This window comes from Xenia sp. Carnegie-2017, unplaced genomic scaffold (genome assembly GCF_021976095.1).
Source record: "Xenia sp. Carnegie-2017 unplaced genomic scaffold, XeniaSp_v1 HiC_scaffold_20, whole genome shotgun sequence".
Lineage (NCBI taxonomy): Eukaryota > Metazoa > Cnidaria > Anthozoa > Malacalcyonacea > Xeniidae > Xenia > Xenia sp. Carnegie-2017.
This window is the reverse complement of record NW_025813483.1, coordinates 5,746,326-5,767,506: the sequence shown is the minus strand read 5'-3', so window position 1 is coordinate 5,767,506 and position 21,181 is coordinate 5,746,326. Positions and strand designations below refer to the sequence as shown.

The 21,181-nt window shown below is 33.0% G+C and overlaps 1 protein-coding gene across 1 annotated transcript; it reads right to left on the bottom strand.

The window, feature by feature from the left end:
- Positions 1 to 13,985: 13,985 nt before the first annotated feature.
- On the bottom strand, positions 13,986 to 16,883 carry LOC124441561. The gene is made up of 3 exons (XM_046992038.1): positions 16,509 to 16,883; positions 15,989 to 16,226; positions 13,986 to 14,493 (listed from the first exon to the last, which is right to left on the bottom strand). Exons 1-3 carry the CDS (start codon positions 16,881 to 16,883, stop codon positions 14,168 to 14,170), a joined length of 939 nt encoding a protein of 312 aa, XP_046847994.1. The 3' UTR covers positions 13,986 to 14,167.
- Between the last annotated feature and the right edge of the window lie 4,298 nt (positions 16,884 to 21,181).

Below are 21,181 nucleotides of genomic sequence, written 5' to 3'. Positions count from 1 at the left end.
TGGCTAAACCCTGTACAAATTATTATTACTAAATGGCATTTAGAACAAATAATTCAAAATAATCCGCAATATAAAAGCTAAACGTTCGCGTACGCATCAACAAAATTCTCTAAAACTTTGTTAGTCAGGACAACATGTGCCATATTTAAACCCTATGAGCTCCAATTGCTTTTTAGCTGCATTATTTTCCTGCGCTAGCTATTTCGAAAGTACTTCTTCGTAACACAATTCTCATCCTAAGAATTTCTATTTTTTGCGACAATCTTATCGTTGCATAAACCAACGGAATTCTTATTAACTTTTACCACCAAAACTGGTTTGCAAATCCTGAGCTCTAATAACTTTAGTGACATTTTCCAAATTGTTCATTTTTTTTGATACACTCTGTAAAACGAATTCATATTTTAAGTTAGCTAGGCATGGCTGGCAAATTCGATTTCAAGACGTATGGTTGTTGTTCGTTTGCAAACGCGCGTGAACTTACCTGTGTAACGGAAACAAAAAGCCCAAGATAGTAGCTAAATACTTTTTGTTATTCTATTTATGAAAAATAGAGTTATTTTGCAGTTTGATTTGAGTAAACCGAAAAAATGAAAACTCAACAAGTTGATAGGTTAAATTTGAAATAAAAACGTATTCATTACATCTGCGTTAAACTTTAAGTGTTTGGAGTTTTTCATACTGTGCACATACCGTTCTCTTTTATCTTCCTGAAAATACTTTCAGAACGTTGGCATGCCTTATTTGTTGCATTACAAGCAGCAATTACAAAAAAAATGACAAAAATGAACGCAACCATCTTTTTTAAATATAACGATGCCACTTTGAATTTGAAATGTTCTTTCTCAATGACGACGATTATATATACTGCCATTCTTAAGCAATTTATTCCACTTTGTACAGCTGTGTTTACTTTACATCATAGTGTGCTGCAGGAAGGCAAAATTTTTTCACTACACAGTCCTTCCTTACCACTTAACCACAGTGATCGATATACGACCATAAATCGGAGACAATTAGAAATACGGTTATATACCGCCAAATGCCCCTGTCTGATGACTATAAAAAAAATAAAATATAGTCTCATAGCTGTGTACGTGAATAATAGATAGCGAGAGCGCAATTCAAATTATGTAAATACAGTATGTATATATATTATTCTTGCTTACAATCACTCAAGTAATAGCATATGTTGCTAGGCTTTTCTCTAATGCCTAACCAAACCCTAACGCTGCCCCCTTAAGAAAGTTTGAAGATTGAAAAGTTTGTGCATATTCTAAAGTTAGTGGAAGGAAAATATGAAGATTCTACACTGTGAGGGGAAATTATTTACTTCCTCCCCACCAGTACATCTATGGTTGAGGGAAGTTTTTACAGTGTGTAAGATTCCAGTTGTATTTTTTATAAGTTGTGATGATCAGAGGCCGCGGAACCGGGGGGGCATGGGGGGCAAGTGCCCCCCCACTTTTTGCAACAGGGAAAAATGTGCCCTTTTTCTGGAATGAAAGTGTCCTTTTTCATGGTATAGAAATGCCCTTGTTTTAGGTAAAATTGGACTGAAGAAGTTTTTCTTAGATACAAGTAGCCCCCGAGAGTAGAACCAAGTCTGTCGGCATCATGCGAAATCAGCTATAGCTTAGTTTTTGATCTTGATTACCCAGATGGATCAAAAATCGCGTTTGTCGATTGGGGTTGTCTTCGCAGACGTCCGCCCAGTAACTTAATTAACCAATGAGAAGTCGCAATTTATGATCCACATGAGACTATAAATTCTACGGCAACGCATTGCTCCCGTCGTATTGTATTTCAGGCCATTGGTGATTGAATTGTTGACCAAACAAAATAGTCTGAAAGACGAACAACTACAACTTTGCTTCCAGTCCAGAGAACAAAAGTCAAAATTTGTAGATTGTAGAATGCACAGTAACATATATAGGGCATATCTTGAGTTCTTAACAATAGGAAGGCGACTTACTTCTTCTGAAAAAAGGGGCGTGCTATTTAAATAGTTTGACAAAAGAGTGGTATAATTGTGAGTGTGCATAAATTACATAGGAATGACAAAAATTCGTTGAATCAATGAAAGTCTTTTTTTGATCGTTTCACGGGTGAGATAAACTAAGGACGGGCTTTTGTAATTCTCATACGTTGTGATATGAAATTTCTTGTTGCATAAAATCTTGTTTTTTTAATTTATCTTGGTAGTAAATATTATCCATAGTTCTATAATAATTTTAGTATAATTAATAACTTGACAATTTAATTTCGAAAAGTGTTTTTTTCTGTATGTCTATTATCTAGTTATTACACATACATAATTCATGCTGCTAATATATATGCCAACGTCATGCTGTTGTTATTATTACACTATTGAAACAGAGACTTTGTCGTGGTGACGAACTTAAAGACGGATTTCAAAATAGCAAATACCATGGTGAATGGTATTCTTCTGTCAGGAATAAAACTGTTCCTTTACGACAACTACCAAAACGTGGGTGTAAAAGTGAAAATCCGATTCTGTGTGATTCAGCGATTGGAAAACATCTTTTAACCAACACTCGCTGTGTGAATGCTTATTCTGATAAAAACTTTAAAATTATTAAAAAATGTCGCTTGTTATTGCAGGTACGCGTCATGGAATCGGTATTAATTAAATTGACTAATCCTGTCCTTTGCCGACAAAAGGATTACGTGTTTAATCTGTCTCTGTTTTAAGTGGTATTTCTAAAAATAGGGATGACATTGACCTTTTGTAACATTATAAATATAGCATGATTTGGAGGTTCTCATTTAGCAGACTTTGACACCTGACGAGTAGTCTGCCAAAATGCATAGTGTCTCTTTCTAGCTGTAAATAACGGTTCTTTGAATTGTTGGGTTAGTGTTCTAGTTAAAACAGTTCTTTTAAGAACTATTACACTGTTATTATTACGATTCACCATGGTATTTGCTATTTTGAAATCCATATTACACTATTGCAACATAAGGTACAGATAGTTTGATATTGCTAGTAAATAAAACTCTATTTTCTTGATATGGTAAGTTATGATGCATTAAGACATGATTTTTTCATAAGATATGTAAATTTCTGCTGTATTTTATCTTCACCGCAATTGCTAGTGAAAGTATTGAACCGCAATTGCTTACTAGAGAAAGTATTGAACTATTAGTCCTTCGTAGCTTGAGTGGTTTCTACAAGAATGAATTTCATCGAGAAAATTATCATTACAGAAAAGTTTGAAAAAACGCCCGATAGTTATTTGGTAAATAGAGATTTTAGGAAATTTCTTGATTGTTTAACCGTGTATCATAAATCGCTCATTGTTAGGTTGAAATCAGCTGGTTGAGAAAGACACGAGTTTACTGTTAATTCTCAGTCTATACTAAACGGACATCAATTCTTAGGGCGTGCTTGTGAGAAAGAGTTTCATCATATTAAGTCTAAAAGCATTTTGAAGATGAAATGAACACTGATATGAATAACATGCTTTGATGAATGGGATTTATCATATGATAGAATGTGGTAAAATTCAAAAAGAGGAAGTTTCTTACATGACATTCAAGATCAAAACTTGCCACATGGAAAAAACTCGATGAAAACACTATCCTAATTGGCCAAATGCAAGTTGAATGTTGTGAATTCAACCCTTAATGAAATACTCTCTCGATTAACATTACTTCTATAGAAACATTATTGTCAACGAATATTTAATAATCAGGACACGTTTTTTAAAAAAAACTTGTTAAAACATCTTATTGTTCAGAAAAAGTTTATTTGAACTTGGGAATTCAGTTTCTTTGAAATTTTATTTCTGTTTTCATTTGTTGAAATAAAAACTCAAGATTATAAAGTTTTACGAAGTTTTTATCTTCATGGTGATTTTTCAAGATCATTTACATTCCGTTACACTTCTAGAAACAGGAGCAAAAGTAGAACAATTATTGGGGTTGAATACTCTATTGGACTGACTTCTTTTGGCAGCTGTACTGGAAGACTAGAAGCTTGCTGCGTGCTTTTTCAAACTTGGTTGAAAGATATATTTTCCTTATAGCCACTTGTTTTTTTCTTTCTTTCACATCTTTTCCTAATTTTTATACGTGTACATAGTTCCAATATCAAATATAGTACATAAAATGATTGATTAAAGTGTATTTAACGGGATTATTTTTGAAAACGACTAACTTCATTGAAAAAGTGAAGTATTTCAGAACTACATTAGTAAGGTCTAGATATTTTTCTTATTGATTTTAAAAATGTTAAATGAATCATTACACATAATTCTTGATTATGTGTAATGATCACCTACACTTTAAGAAAGGCCCGAAAATTCAAACCTGGAGGGGAGGGTGGCTACGACATATAGCTAGGATACATACTGCCTCTTACTTTGCATCAAGTTAAGCTAAATATATGATTGTTAGCAAAAATTTTATCTTTGAAAAAAGGTGGAAAGCTCAAGCTCCTTACTCCAAGCACCTCCTTTTGCTCCATGCATGCACTTTAACCCGCATAATTGGAATAATTATCTTTATGTAATCAATTTCTAAGCATTAACATTAGGTTTGAAGAATTATGTAGCATTGACCTCACTGACTAGTTCCTATTTCTTTTAGCCTTGTTTGTTGAAATAGTAAATACCACCGTAATGTGACATGCATAACGTCTGCAACAATGTCCTTATACAAAACAAATAACTGTATAATGTTAAAATTAAATCATGAGTTCTGTGCCTGAGCATGTCATTTGTGCAAAGCTCAAATTCTTTAAAACAATGTGATCTTTTTGACCTTTTTGTAAACCCAGCTGTACGCATGCTGCGTAAATATTTTAAGACTTTCATATTAATAAAGCAACATAAAGTTTTTCACCAAATTACTAAGTTTCGTTATTCTCGAGCATAACGAAAAAAAATTTCAATACGAAAGATGAAAAAATAAGCAAGAATCAAGATTATTTTTTTGTTTGCTAAATTTATACATAAAAATTAGACTTGTCCAGTTGGTAGATATAGAAGCTTGCTACTTTCACGGTGATTTTTTAATAAATTTCTTATCAATGAACGTTCTAGTTACGCCTCTGATCGTAAATTAATTTGCAATTACAGCAAGTACAGTGCCACTCAACATTATTGATCATCTTTCAAATAAGCGGACATTTAACATTTGCATGAATCAGCAATATAGAACTCCCAAGGAGGCGTAAACATCATTGAAATGACCCTCACGCAGTATTGTTTTTAACAGGACTTGCGGTCTCTTGGAGATCAATTATTGCTGAATCCTAAAAATTCTAAACGTCGTTGGATTTCAAACATGCGCAGTTGTTTTGAGAAACCTTATAGAAAGATGACGTGGTTAACAATTATCTGTTACACCTTAAATTCCCTTGTACGAACCACACAGGACGTACTCATTGAAATCGTCATCTAGAACTAATTATAAATTTCAAAATTTTGGCTAATAAATGCGATAAAATATGAAATGCTAATGACTTTAATTCTGGGTACCAATTATAAATGATGACACAACTAAAAACTGGCCAATCAAAATGCAACACGTTGGGCAGCTTTGCCATATTTGAAGATTTACCCATTTGAGAATTTGTTATTTGAATTATTACAACAGTACGTGCAAGATGAGTGTTTGATAGAAGTTGCAACAGTTCGTCGACTGTGATACGCATATCTTTTACAGTTTTTCGAAGCCACACTCAGGTAAATTTGTCTTTGGAATTTCTTGTAACTGAGGAATTTATCTTTAATTGATCAAAGTGTGTATGAACGGCATTGTTTTCTTATCTATAAAAAATATGAAACTTGAATTTTTCTATAAGGTTTCCTTTTTTATAACTGATGTTTGCTCTGTGTTGATTTTAGACTTAAACTTATATATTCACCACGCGATTGTGGACACGTTTATTATAACGAAGTTGATAATTTTTCCCGATTGAGACGAAATGGCTTTTGTCAACCATTACCTTGAGGATGAGCTACACATAATAACGAAACGTTTGTGCTATGCAGCAGTAGATTCTGTAATTTTTGTTGAAATTCAACTTATTTGTATCCAACGACAAATGATCACTAAACGTGATCGAGATACATTGAACAAACGATGATGGCTTATATTCAAGACGATGGTGGACAAGTATAAATAAAGAAGTTGACTGATTTTCACGATGGAGATGTATTTGGCTTTTGTCAACCATTCCCTTGAGGCTGCGCTACACCTAATAACGAAACGTTTGTGCTATGCAACAATAGATTCTGTAATTTTTGTTGAAATTCTATTTCCTTTGAGCTGCTTTAAAACTGAATAAATTGTTCATAGTAAATAAATTGTCTTTTCTTCCTTAATATTTTTATCATAATTTTTGCAAAAAGTTTAACTGCATTTACTAACTTCATTTATTAAATGAAATTATTAACTTTGACTACGCTATTCTTCTAGAAACCCTATAAACAATGTTGGAGAATGGACACTATATTCTCTGGTGGGTATTAAAGCTGGCGAACGCTTTGCCCATGGTTTAGCTATAAATGAGAAGCTACGGAAGCAAAAATGAAATGCAGTCGAGAGGAAAGACTCCTTCAGCTCAACACAGTGTTCATAGAGGGAGCCACTATTTTACTGGACTATGGCTTTTTGAAACGTGTTTCCTTGGTTTTTGTCCTACTGTGATTACGATTCCTGCCTTGTAATCACAAAGACAAGTCTCGAAACCTCGCCACTCATAAATATTAAAATTAATTGAAATGAAAATTTTTCGGTATAAAAACATGGTAATTCTTTTTTCGAAAATTGAAAACTAAAAATCCTAATTTTCTAAGTGACTGTCGAGATTTTTGATTTTATGCCGTTTGCGACATGCGCAGTAGTAAGATTTTTTCTAAATCAGAGTATTTGTTCTAAATCTTTTAAAAAAATTTCGCGCATCCACGTGATTTTACCTGCTGAGCATCTGATAACTTACAATTGGTAAAAGTTCGTCGTTCATCGTTTTTTGACTGTCGTTAAAGGATGCCTGGCCAGGGATTCGCCGAAAACCGTGAGTTTTACTTTTTCCTTACGTAGTAAAGCCTGTTAACAGGCCACGTCTTTAATACAATTCTGGTGATACTCAAAAAAATCCTGGTGTTCAGTATATTCTACTGTAAGACTATTTTTTAATGCAGAGAATCAAATAAATGGATTTTTTTGTTAAAGTTCTCACCTGCTTTTTCAAAAATAGTCTTGTTCAAGAGGTTGTAAAAAATTTCTTTTTGATTCAAACAAGTCGTTTGTGATTTGGTTTAATATAATATAATTCGTTTTTACTTTTGGTTTGGTAAAATTTGTTCTTTAATAAAATTTGTAAATGCGCTGTTATTGGTCAATTGTGTTTGTTCCATTCGGTTTACTTTTTATAACCTCTATGTGAATATACTGATATAAGGAGCCACGCATGTTAGCAGCGGTTTTTGCCTCGCAGAGTGATAAACAGGATAATCATAATAGCTTAGATCGGAAATGCAAGTGAAGTTTGGCCAAAGGAAGGCAACTTCTACTTGGGGTTAGTGGGTAGAAAAGGTACCTTAGCGTAGAGGATGCAAATTGCATCTGTAAGAAGACCTTAGAAGACTGAATCAAGCGAGGAAGACCTTATGAAGACAAAGCAAAGATGGTGGTTCTGGTGAAAAGAAAAATATCTCTCCCCTAGTACGGCAAAAGCAAGCAGTCGTTGCAAATTTCATGAACGACTTTCTACGGTGACTATTGAGGCACTCCTGGATGCCCTATAATGCATGAGTAGTTCAACCCACCCAAGTTGGAGGTCACCTGTAGGTTATGTTAAGTTAAGGGCATGATGGCTTACCTTCTTCTGGAGGCATTCCTTTTCAGGGCGGAATGCCGGTGTCATGCGCAGGTAGGAAGTTCAGATAGTTTAGGCATTTGCTGTAGTTGCTGCGGATAGATACAACGCTCAGATAACATGCGTGGGGTTAGTACCTTTAAAAATTTAATGTACGAGCTCCACTCTTTAAGAGATGACTAAAATTTAAAAAATTGGAAGCAAATTTCAATCTTAATTTTAGTCATTTCTACCTTGACAAATTGAAACTTTAGAAAAGTATTCAGTTTTTTAAGACATTTACAGTTTTAGGAGCGGCGTGGCAATCGCTGTAAATATAAAAATTTGATCTATTTAATGACATGCACACGAACAGACATACGTTGTAACATTACTATCCTATCTCAATATTTAGCATGACCACTTAAAGAACATTGGGCTGCCGCCAAGAATGTTTTGAGTTATTTGAAAGGTTCATTAGACTATATGGTATGCTATCGAAAGGGTTGCCAGAATTTAAAGTTGATTGGTTATAGTTATGCTGATTGGGCTAGTTGTGCTGCTGAAAGGAGAAGTGTCAGTGGATATTGTTATAGTTTGTCGAATGAGGGGCCTTTGATTTCGTGGAAGTCAAAGAAGCAGTAAACCGTTTCTTTATCGAATCAGAATAAGTTGCGTCATCTCTTCCTGTTCAGAAAGCATTGCATTTAGTACTGTTGTTAGGTAAACTCATCAAGTTAGATGGTCCAGTTAAAATTTATAGGGATAACCAAGGGACCATAGCACTATCAAAGAATCCTGTTTGCAAACAAAGAACAAAGCATATTGATGTCAAGTATCCCTTTTTCGATCGAACATCAATGCAGGAAATGTAACGATATACTATTGTCCTACTAATGATATGGTCGCTGACATTTTCACGAAGCCAATTACTCGCAACAAGTTGACGAATTTCAAGGAATTCATCTTTGGAAAATAAACGATGTCACTTATGAAAAGTTAGAGAAAAGCTATACCATATACATTTATATAAACGTACTTATGTATTATAATTTTATGTTATGTTGATCATGAAGACGATCTAAAGACAATTTCTGAAGCTATGGGATCAAGTGGGGGTGTTACAGTCTGATCTCAATCTTTCTGGATTGCTATGCTATGTAACTAATTATTATTCCATGTGCTTCTCTACTACTAAAATGGCCTATATTAAAACGAATTGAATCCATTTAATTATCCTACATTTGATCATGTCGAGAAACGCCTCATCAACATGAGCCACTGATATGTATAAAACTGGATAACATAACTTAGTGCTTGCCTTAACGCCAGGTGGCGGCCATATTGGACTATCCATTTTTGCAGGTTTATATAGGTTTTATATAACAAACTGCTATTTTCACATTTTTTTTGGATCATATGTTTTACTCTTGGGACAAAAAAAATTATTATGATGACAAGACTGCAAAGACGGATTTTGGGAAAAAACTCATGTTTGCTACATTTCATTTAGAAATGTTCTCACGTTGCTTAAATATTATAAAAAAGATATGGCATGATTCCTGAAAGATAAATTAAGTAGAATACAAAATATAATAAAAATTCATTATAAAATATATACTAGAGGTAGAGGTGGATAGTCCGCTATGGCCGCCGTTGTCACAAGTTGGCTTCAAAATTTTTAAGGCACCAGAATTTGGTTACGTTATCCTGTCTTTATATATATAAGTGGCTTGAACGTTAATTTGAGCTTACATTGATGCGGGTTTCAATCCATGCCGTTCTGAACTCAGTCGGCTCAGTTGAAAAGGCGGTACGACTTTGGACCACTCTGAGCTATTTTCGTAGCGGTACCCTGTACACATCTACTATAAATACTATAACCAACAGGAGCTGGTACCGGTTTGACTTCTTTCCGGTCTCATGTAAGCAGGCCTAATGAGAAAATGAGTCTTCTCCAGTTGGTAGACATTAAAAGGGCTGGCTACTTTCATAGTGATTTCTAAACAAATTTCTTATGATTAAATTTCTTGATGTCTTATTCATTTGCCATTTCAGCAGCTACTGTGTGTCTTAAAAAATTTGTTAATCATTGAAATCAGCCGACATTTATTATTTGCATAGTTTGGCAGTAACTGACCCCAAAAGACGTCAACGTTATCACAATGAACTTCACGCATTATTGTTTTCAATTGCTTTTACGGCTTCTCGGGGATCAATTATTGCTGAATCATAAAAATTCTAGATTTGGCTGATTTCCATGGGCGTCAATCCTTCGATAATTGGGGGGGACCATATTCATTATTCTGTTATGCCAGGCTGATTTCTTTTTATAGTAAAATTGTTTTAAAAAGAAATTAACCAGGCAAAGCAGAATATATGAATATGGTCCCCCAATTAACACAGGATTGACGCCAATGCTGATTTCAAAGATGAGCAGTTTGTTTGGGACACATGTAGATTGCTAACGCATTTAACAATTGTTTGTTAAACCTTAAGTTTCTTGTACTAAACATATTGGATTAAGTCATTGCAGTTCTTATGCAATGCTAATTATAATATAATAGCATTGGCTTGTATAAATACAATTTAATATAAGATGTAGCTTAGTGACCTTTATTACGTGGGTACCAATTACAATTGATGATGCGCCTAGAAACTGACCAATCAAAACACAACGCGTTAACTCAACTATTGCCATACTTCAAGATTAACACATGTACAGTTTAAGAACTTGTCATTTCAATAGTTCATCAGGTCGTGCACCAAAATTATTTGGAAATATTTGAAGTCATTTGTGAAGTATCATTGGAATATTTCCTTGAAACCAAGTTCTGGTAGGTCTTTGAATTTTCTTCTAACAGAGAATTTTATCTTTGATCAAAGTGTAAAATAGGAAAGGCATTGTGATCTTTATTCATGCAAAATGTGAAGTCCAATTTGTCTTTCCCTAAAGTTTTTGTTTTGGTAACTAATACTTGTTGTTTCATGCTTGATTTTACACTTGAACTTATTTTTATTCAACAACAAATGATGACCAAATACGATCAAGATACATTGAACAAACATAATGGTTTACATTCACAACGATGGTAGACACGTATAACTTGATCATTTTTCACAATGAAAACGGATTTGGCTTTTGCTAATCGTTCTCCTGAGGTTGAGTTACATATAATAACGAAAAATTTGTGCAATGCAGCTGTAGATTATGTACTTTTGGTGGAAAACATATACTACCTTTGAGCTGCTTTTATATTGAATAAATTGTCATAGTAAGTACATTTTTTCTTCCTTAATGTTTTCATCAGAACTTTATCAAAAACGTTATTAAATTGTGAACTTTGACTTTAAATTTGGTGACGCTATTCTTTTAGAAACTTTCTGAATAATGTTTGAGAATGGACAATATATTCTTTGGTGGATTTCAAAGTTGGGGAAGCCTCTGTCCAAAGTGTTACTTTGTAAATGACAAACTACGTAAACAAAAATAAAACGCAATCGTGAGGAACATCTCCATCCGCTCAACACTTGTGTTCATAAAGGAAACATTATTTCCTGGGTATTTGTCCTGCTAAGATTACGATCCCTGCCTTGTTAATCGCAGAGACAAGTCTCGAAACCACGCCACTCATAAATTTCAAAATTAATGAAATGAAAATTTTTTGGTATAAAAACATGGTATTTCTTTTTTCGAAAATTGAGAACTAAAAATCCTAATTTTCCGAGTGGCTGCCGATATTTTTCTCATTATCAATGGCAAAGGGAATATCTTCTGTTTGTACAAAAAAATACAGAACTGCAGAACATGGGCATTGTTTGGTAATACAACGCGGGATGTTTCTCATACAGAGCAGCTGAGGTTAAGCGTAAGACTTTTCAATCAAACTGGCGAATGTTATGAACTTTTTGTCTTGCCGAAGAGCAACTAGAACAACTGCACATGACCTTAACACAGCCATTTCCGCATTGTTAAAATTGCATGGTGTTTCACATGAGCTTGCTGCCCAAACTTATGACGGATTTTACAATGGTTTGCACGCAATTGTGAAAGAGAAAATCGGAAACCACATTATTTGTGCTCACTACTATGCTCATACGCTAAATCTTGTCGTGTCCGCTGATTCAGCTTGTGTTGCCAATGATTTCATTACTGTTTTTTCTCACTATTATGTCCCATAAAATGCACGAATTGTTTAAATTGTTTCAAAAGAATGAAAACCTTAAAATTTATTGTATTAAACATCTGATATCGATATCTGAAGAGCCTAAATGCTGACTTCAGGAAAGCGATAGAAATGGTCAGTAGCTCAAATTATGAAATTTATATCATATGTGCTATAAAAAATTATCAAATTTTCCTATTCTTTTTGTGTTAGATGTCGAAACTTAGTAGCCATGACCTCGCTTTTGACAACTAATGGACGGAGAACAAGCGGCAGATGAGCAGGCAGACCTACAAAAGGAACAATGGAGGCGAGATGAAACACATTTTATAAATTACTAGATTCCATTCAATCTTCAATGAATTCAATCTTGAAAAATTGCAAGACATTGCACAATCTTCAATCTGTAGTGAAAACCTTCTTTGATGCGTTTTATGTAGATTCGTACAGATGCGTTACCGAGAAAATTTTAAAAATTTAGCAGTTCTTAGCAAACAACTCAAAGTAACCATGATGATAGTGAAATCTTGAAACTAGTGATTATGATGATAGTGACAATGTAAGTTTTTCAGATACTGAGAATCGTGAGTATTCAAACGATAAGTCAATGACCAAGACCGTCATTCTTAGATGCCTTTAAGCTGCTTTGTTTTTTACAGTACTGTCTAGTCGACGCATACCAATGGTATACAGAAACGTTTATAATCGTTGAATTTAATGGAAATTGATAGAGACTCTCCTTTCAATAGGCCAGGATAAAATTATAACTTCACGCAACTCTGGAAACCTCACGCACGATTGCAAAACCATTGCTATAAATAGTCTATCGTTTCAAAAACAAATAACGTAACGGACATATAATTACTTAATGATAGTGGTTTTTTACTTGAGTTTTTTATTATGCCGAAGACTCCTGTTTGTGCTTTATGAAAATAAAAATGAAAATACTTTAAGATAGATATAAGGAAAGGTAGCAACATCAACATTGCAAAATCAAATTTTTCCTTATCAAGATCCCTATAAATATTTTTAAGATTAATTTGTTCGACTAGACGTGTCTAGCGAAAAGAATAATTTCATATTTAATAATATACCTTGAGATATTTCTCCTCTGTGATTGGTGGATTGCAGTGCAGTTTATTTGCAACTGCACTGTGAAAATGTGCAATTGCACTGTAAAAAGCTGTAATTGCACTGTAAAAAAGTGTAAGTCCTCTGTAAATACTGTAAAGTGATAATCCTGATTAGCTTAAAAAGCAGTGAAAGCGAATCGAGCTTCTTTTCAAGACTAAAAGCAACATAACGGTAGTTGTAAGCAAACGAAGATTTCCACAATTGTAATCGTTTGAAATTCAAGAACTACAAAAAAATGCACGGAATAAAAACAAAAGAACAAGTGCTGTTTATCGGTGAATGTTATTAACAGTTAGGCCAAGTAATGAGGCTTTTTTGAAGCGATAGAGAGTAACGAAGTGAGACAGAGTTAGACGGTGCACTGAAGAAATACCTCAAAGTATATTATTATTAAGTAGTTGTATAGTTTCTCGGCAAAACTCGTCCTTTGGACTCAAGAAATTTCACTACAGTATTTAAAAAACTTTCTCGTGCATGTTTATCCATAATTGCAATCGAAACTATACGATTACGTATACAAATAACAATCATGGTCGTGACGTCCTTGATTTATATGTTACTATAATTTTATCGAGAAGCAAAACATGCATTGCTTTATAGAGACACAAATAACATTATCAATTGTTTTTACCCGTTATTTCACTTACCTTATTCCCAACAAATGTTCTTTTCAACAGAGAAATCTTTGGATTGAAATAGATTTAAATCTTAAAAAACATATAAAGCTACAAACAACCATCAAACGGTGTGATTGAACTATTCCCTAATAACGTATTTTCAGCATTTGACAAAAGATAGTTTGAGCATTCACGACATACTATTTTCAGCTGCATTAAATGAAAACACTAAAAAGCTGATCAAATGAAATAAATTCATTATTACTATTATTTTAGCTATAACAAGTCTTTGCTATCATCTCATTATAAATTATTTCTTTATAACGTCATAAACTACAAGTTACGGCAAGTTTGCTTCAGTATATGGTAAAATTGGAACACACTCGCAGTCTTAATACTATTTATTATGTTTTGAAGATTTATGAAGAAAAAAAAAACACCTCCACTTCATCTGGTGTAAAGTAAAGAGAACCGGCCAGCAAATTATTTGTTTTTTCGGTGTTGTAGTAATAACCATTTGGAAGCTTGTACGAACTTCCAAAGCGTGCGAGCGACCCACTATTATAGTTGGCATTATCAGATATATGCAAATCCCAACCAGCTCCAAATGTGGCTCCAGCGTGCTCCTTCGTTGACATTGCATATTGTCTATTCCTTTCAATTTTGGATTTAAATGGTGGCAAATTATCTCTGTTTTTTAAGGAGAAAATGAACGACTGATCTGCTCTTTTGTAACCAGTATTCCCTAAAAAACAACAACACATATATTTGAAAAATTCCTCGGGAAAAAATGCAATAAAAGCGAAAGAGAGAGGGATAAAATTCTTTGTTAGCTATCTTTTGTCTTAAATGGAACATGCACAGAGCTAAATGTTTGATACTAGCCGTATCTTTTTCTATTAATTTTTCTAACAGTTTTTTATGCAATATAGAAACAAACAGCTTTATTGGCTATATTTATAGCTGCATTTTACATCCAGTTAATATTACCTAGTTAAAATGTCAAACTCAATTAAGATACGTCTTTAGTGCAACCTCACTTGGCCCTTCATAAAAAACTTAACATTTTTTCGTGTCAAATATTCGAACATTACGTAGCTATACTTTACCAAATGCAATGGCATCTTATTTTTATATGTGTCATTTTAAGAAAAAATCTTTTCTGTATTTTGCAATATAGTTTACGTTCAAATAGCTTTCTTTCTAGTGCTAACAAATGACTTGAAGTTATAGCTTTGAAGCTGCATCAAAATTTATGTAAATTTGTACGAAATCTTAATAGACTTTTGATTCATTTTGTGCAATGAATCTTTTAAATATTATAGTTTTGCAATGAGTGATTAAGTCATAGTGCAAATTTTCTGGGTTGTGTCCTATGATGGTTTTTATAAATACGGTCTCGAAATTTTATTATTCATCGATTTTTACTAGGACTATTAAAGGTAAGCCTGAGTTTAGAATTTGGACTTTACTGTAATGTTGCGTTGATCAACAAGAATAATTCATTCTTGCTTTCCTAAGGCAGATGGGTGTGATTGGGACATTTTGAACTTTTTTGAAATGTTTACATGATCATCACCTGTTACAATTTTATCTGTTTTTTTCTTTTCCTTATTTGGGAACAATTTTTCCTGTTTTGTCTTTGCACAAATTATAACCCTAGCGAATATCGTGAACATAGAAGAATGGTAATGACGACCCTCGGAACTCTGCTATGAAACTTATGCTGCTCATCATTTAGAGATTTGCAATATTTTTCTCCAAAAATTATTTTTGAGAAACTGCCGGATTTTCTGTTTGACCTTTTTACTTATGCTATCTATTTACTTATCAAAACGTAAATGATCATTGGTTTAAACTCCTAACATTTTATCTGGGAACTGTTTTTATTTTTTCCGCTTATATATTTATAGCTAAATCCCTTTTCTTCATTCATCCAACTGATTGGTTTTTCAGTAAAGAAAAACATCAGTTGAAAGAGAAAGACTTTGACTTTGAGGGTGCAAGTTTACAAATTTTATTTACACAATAGCTTTAAATAACACAATGAATTAGAAATTTACGCATTAAAATTTCAGAAAAATAATTTGGAAAATAATGCGCGAAAAGCTGAAATGGAGCTAAAAAATCACACTATCAGCTCGACCAAAGAGCAAAATAGTCGTAAACTCATTTATTTGCTCGAAATGTGTTTCATAATCAAGTACAGATGTACATTCATGTTAGTCGTTGTATCTTACCTCCCCATGATTCTGATGCAAATCCACCAAACACATAGCTTTTCACTTTTACTATGACCAATGTTGGTCCCTTGTAATCACAGCAACTGTGAAATATGCTCGACTTCCAACCATTTTTTGTTGCTTGGTAACATCGAAACGCCTTTTCGACTTTCAGGTAGGAAGGAAGCCATTTTTTGATTTGTAATATCCAATTATTATTACTCTTTAGAATAGCCGAGTCAAACATTGAATATTTCTACAATGTGTAATAAAAAATTATGTTACTATGGCGGTGAAAAAACAATGGAGTACACACTTAGTCTTTAATTTTTATAAAATGTTCACGACTTAATGCTTTTACGAAAACAAATTAGGCAATCTTAAGAAGAAAACTTGTATAACCTGTGATTGAAGTTTTTTCAGTTTTTTGACTTTTGATCTTCATACACGTATATCGAGACAGTTTAAGTAGACTTAGAATATATATTTCGAGATACAAGAGTGTTAAGTAATATTTTCAAGTTTACACAATTATTACCAAGGTTTGATAAAAAATCCAATATCCCACGGAGGTTTCTTTTTCTAAACCACTTTTTATTGTTGCATTGCTTGTTTGGCAGTTCTTCTCATGTTTTTTGCTGTCATCAAGGTAGTTGAAGCCGACACATTGCTGCTGGTTTAGACAATTCATGGAGCATTCAATGAGATTGTGGACAACAGCACTTGAAATGATATCTTTTGGTTGTAGAGCATCGCCTTTATAATAAATTATAAAATGAACACAATAAAACGTGTGCGGGGATTGGACAATAGTCGCTGCAGTTGCAACCCTCGATCTTTCGCTCTGATCAACTCTTGAGTTCTTTAAAAGGTATCCTTGGTTTCCATAAATTTGTGCAAACACAGCAGACATATTTTATTTCATAACTATCATGGTGACATGCAGGTCTAAAAAACTGTATTTTGCAAGAAAAAGGTTTGAAAGAAATTGATGCCGAGTTTTTGGGAAGTTTTTATTTCTATGTATGCACCCTTCAATGTGCTCTTGTAGTCCACGCTCTTTGCTGTCAACATTAAAATATGCCAGAAAATTTTGGATATTCATGATTTGTGTTTGTTATACATGAGTTGAATTTAAATTAGTTTTTGCTTAAAATAAGTCATAGTTCTGCACTTACCAACCGTCAACCATACAAGAACTATACAGCTATAGGCATGTTGTTAACTTGACACTCACGAGATATTAGCTAAGTATTGTAAAAATTTATTAGTGTCAAAGTTAAAAGTGTACCGGCAATCATAGTATTTCAACTTTTTTTGCTGCAAGAAAATAACGAGTAGACATATTGTATAATATTTTATAACCTGATGAAAATGATATCTCATACGCAGAAAATTGTTGTCGTAAACTTTAAGGTTTAATTACTGTAAAGTTCTACAAGCTCCGCACCGAAGTTACTCAAATGTGGCGCTAGATAGACAGAGACATAGATAGATAGATAGATAGAATTCCCTGTCGACAATTTAATTGACTGCATCATGTCATTTATAGACCCCTAACTGTAATACACAAGGTGTATGAAAAAAAAACAGATAAGAAAACGTCGCTTATATCATCTGCGCGCAAGATCTGCGAAAACCTTTCATGGAATAGATATAAAAGGAAGATATGATCTTCGCACTTTGCTGGACAACTTAAACAGTTGCCTAATAAACCTGAAAAATTTGTTGGGCTCATGTTTTCTCGTGAAAGGAACGTTCTGCTCGTTGAATCTGCTCGTTGACCTGCTCTCCACTGTGTGTCTTCATAGCTCAGTTGGTTAGAGCACTGTACCGGCATCACTGAGGTCATTGGTTCGAATCCCGTTGAGTCACCTGAATTTTTCAGGTTTATGAGACAATTGCTTAAATTGTCCAGCAAAGTGCGAAGATCATATCTTCATTTAATTTCAAGCACCGCACTGCATATAACATTCTTTCACATGGAAGTCACATGGAATAGATAGATGGAATTTCAATTGATCAGTTTGTGATAATTGTGTTATTGAAAAGCACTTTTGAAATAGATTGTACAAAAAAATGACAAAGCTAAAAAGCATTTGGAGCACTTAAAGTTAAAATATGGCTCATGTTTTTAGAAAGTACGAGCTTCCGCGAAATTGGCAAAACCCTGTACAAATTATTATTACTAAATGGCATTTAGAACAAATAATTCAAAATAATCTGCAATTTCAAAGCTAAACGTTTGCGTACGCATCAACAAAATTCTCTAAAACGTTTTTAACCTGGACAACAAGTGTCATATTTAAACCTTATGAGCTCCAATTGCTTTTTAGCTGCATTATTTTTCTGCGCTAGCTATTTCGAAAGTACTTCTTGGTAACACAATTCTCATCCTAAACATTTCTATTTTTTGCGACAATCTTATCGTTGCATAAACCAAAGGAATTCTTACTAACTTTTTCCACCAAAAGTGGTTTGCAAATCTCGAGCGCTAATAACTTTAGTGACGTTTACCAAATTGTTCGTTACCTGTGTAACGGAAACAAAAAGCCCAAGGTAGTAGCTAAATACTTTTTGTTATTCTATTTTTTAAAAATAGAATTATTTTGCAGATTGATTTGAGTAAACCAAAAAAATGAAAACTCAACAAGTTGATAGGTTAAATTTGAAGTAAAAACGAATTCATTACATCTGCGTTAAGCTTTAAGTATTTGGAGTTTTTCATACTATGCACATACCATTCTCTTTTGTTTTCCTGAAAATGCTTTCAGAACGTTGGCATGCCTTATTTGTTGCATTACAAGCCGCAATTACAAGAAAAATGCCAAAAATGAACGCAACCATCTTTTTTAAATACGATGCCACTTTGAATTTGAAATGTTCTTTCTCAATGACGACGATTATAAATACTGCCATTCTTAAATAATTTATTCTACTTTGAACAGCTGTGTTTGTTTTAGATTATGGATGCGCTGCAGGAAGGCAAAATTTTTTCACTACACAATCCTTCCTTACCACATAACCACAGTGAACGATATACGACTATAAATCGGAAAAAATTAGAAATACGGTTATATGCCGCCAAATGCACCTGTCTGATGACTATAAAAAAAATAAAATATAGTCTCATAGCTGTGTACGTGAATAATAGATAGCGAGAGTGCAATTTAAATTATTAAATACAGTATGTATATATATTATTCATGCTTACAATTACTCAAGTAATAGCATATTAATGAATTATTTTTACATAATTAAGTTGTTGCTAGGCTTTTCTCTAATGCCTAACCTAACCCTAACGCTGCCCCCCTTAAGAAAGTTTGAAGATTAAAAAGTTTGTGCATATTCTAAAGTTAGTGGAAGGAAAATATGAAGGTTCTTCACTGTGAGTGGAAAATATTTACTTCCTCCCCCTCCAGTAAGCCTATGGTTGAAGGGAGTTTTTACGGTGTGTAAGATTCCAGTTGTGTTTTTTATAAGTTGTGATGATTGAATTGTTGACCAAACAAAAAAGTCTGAAAGACGAAGAACTACAACTTTGCTTCCAGTCCTGAGAACAAAAGTCAAAATTTGTAGATTCTAGAATGAACAGTAACATATATGGGGCATAGCTTGAGTTTTTAACAATAGGAAGGCGACTTAATTTTCCAGAAAAAAAGGGGGGCCTGCTATTTAATTAGTTTGACAAAAGTGAGGTATAATTTTTTAAGTTGCCGAAGGTAAGTCTGAGTTGAAAAAATACATTCGTTTTTATGTCATGTCACGAGAGTGCATAAATTACACAGGAATGACACAAAGTTGTTAAATCAATGAAAGTCTTTTTTGGATCGTTTCACGGGTGAAATAAACTAAGAACAGGATATTGTAACTCCCATACGTTGTGAGATGAAATTTCTAGCTTAAAATCTTTTGGTTTTTTAAATTTATCTTGATATTAAATATCATCCATTAGTTCTATAATAATTTTAGTATAATTAATAACTTGACAAGTGAGTTTCGAAAAGTGTTTTTTTGTGCATGTCTATTATCTAGTTATTACACATACATAATTCATGCTGCTAATATATATGCAAAGGTTATGCAATTGTTATTATTACACTATTGCAACATAAGTTATAGATAATTTGATATTGCTAGTAAATAAAACTCTGTGTATACTTTCTTGATACGGTAAGTAATGATGCATTAAATTGATTTTTTCATAAGATATGTAAATTTCTGCTGTGTTTTATCTTCACCGCAATTGCTAGTCAATATATATAAACATTCATGTTTATATCATTGGGTTTTCAATTAGCAAACACAACAGTGCTGTTTAAACTAGGTACTTGAGAAATTACAAATGTTAATTTGTTGTAAAAACTAAATAAACTGACCTTTCTTGTGAGTTTTTTAATGAAATAGTTATTTAAATAGAACTCTGCTATTTACACTCTAAACAAACCTACGAAGAATAAATACAAATGACTTGTTTTACAAAAGTTGTATAGTAATCTGGAATATTGATTCTACGCAAACAAAAGATTCGTAGTAAAATTTTTTATAACTATTTTAATGACTAAACAAATTTTGCATAGTCTAAAGATGCTGTTTAGCAAATATAGTTTTACTTCAATTTTTTAAAAGTATCTTGACATGATATGTGACATGATTAGTAAAAATTATGCATATAATATATGCTAAAGAAGGAAGTGGCAGTTTTGTTTTCCCTTGAGTTTTGATGTTTCCCAAGAAAAAGCTGAGATATAGAAGATATAGACCTGTTTTATTTGCTATAAAAACCCCATTTTTGATTGTTGGGCTGTTATGGTGGGAAAATGCTTTTATTTCAAGTCATATGACTACGAATGAACTAATCAAATTTAACGTAAACAGCCAAATTATACTAATGTTTTTTTTCAATGTTGAAAGTTCAATGTATACATGGTTCTAATCATCTTACAAAAAAATTCAATTTGATTGTAGTTTTCCACGTTTTAAATTTTTCAGGAGACTGTTATATAAATTTTATCATGATTTTGTCATCCATTTTTAGTTTGAAGAAATGGCTTGACGGAACTCGTTAGAGCAAACTTTAGATAAATAAAGCAACGCAAGCGTTCAAACATAAATTATAGTCCTTATCAAAACCATCAAATTTATATGCTAAACGAAATGATCCTTCTACAATACGTTCATTGCATTCACTTAAATTCAAAATAATCAATA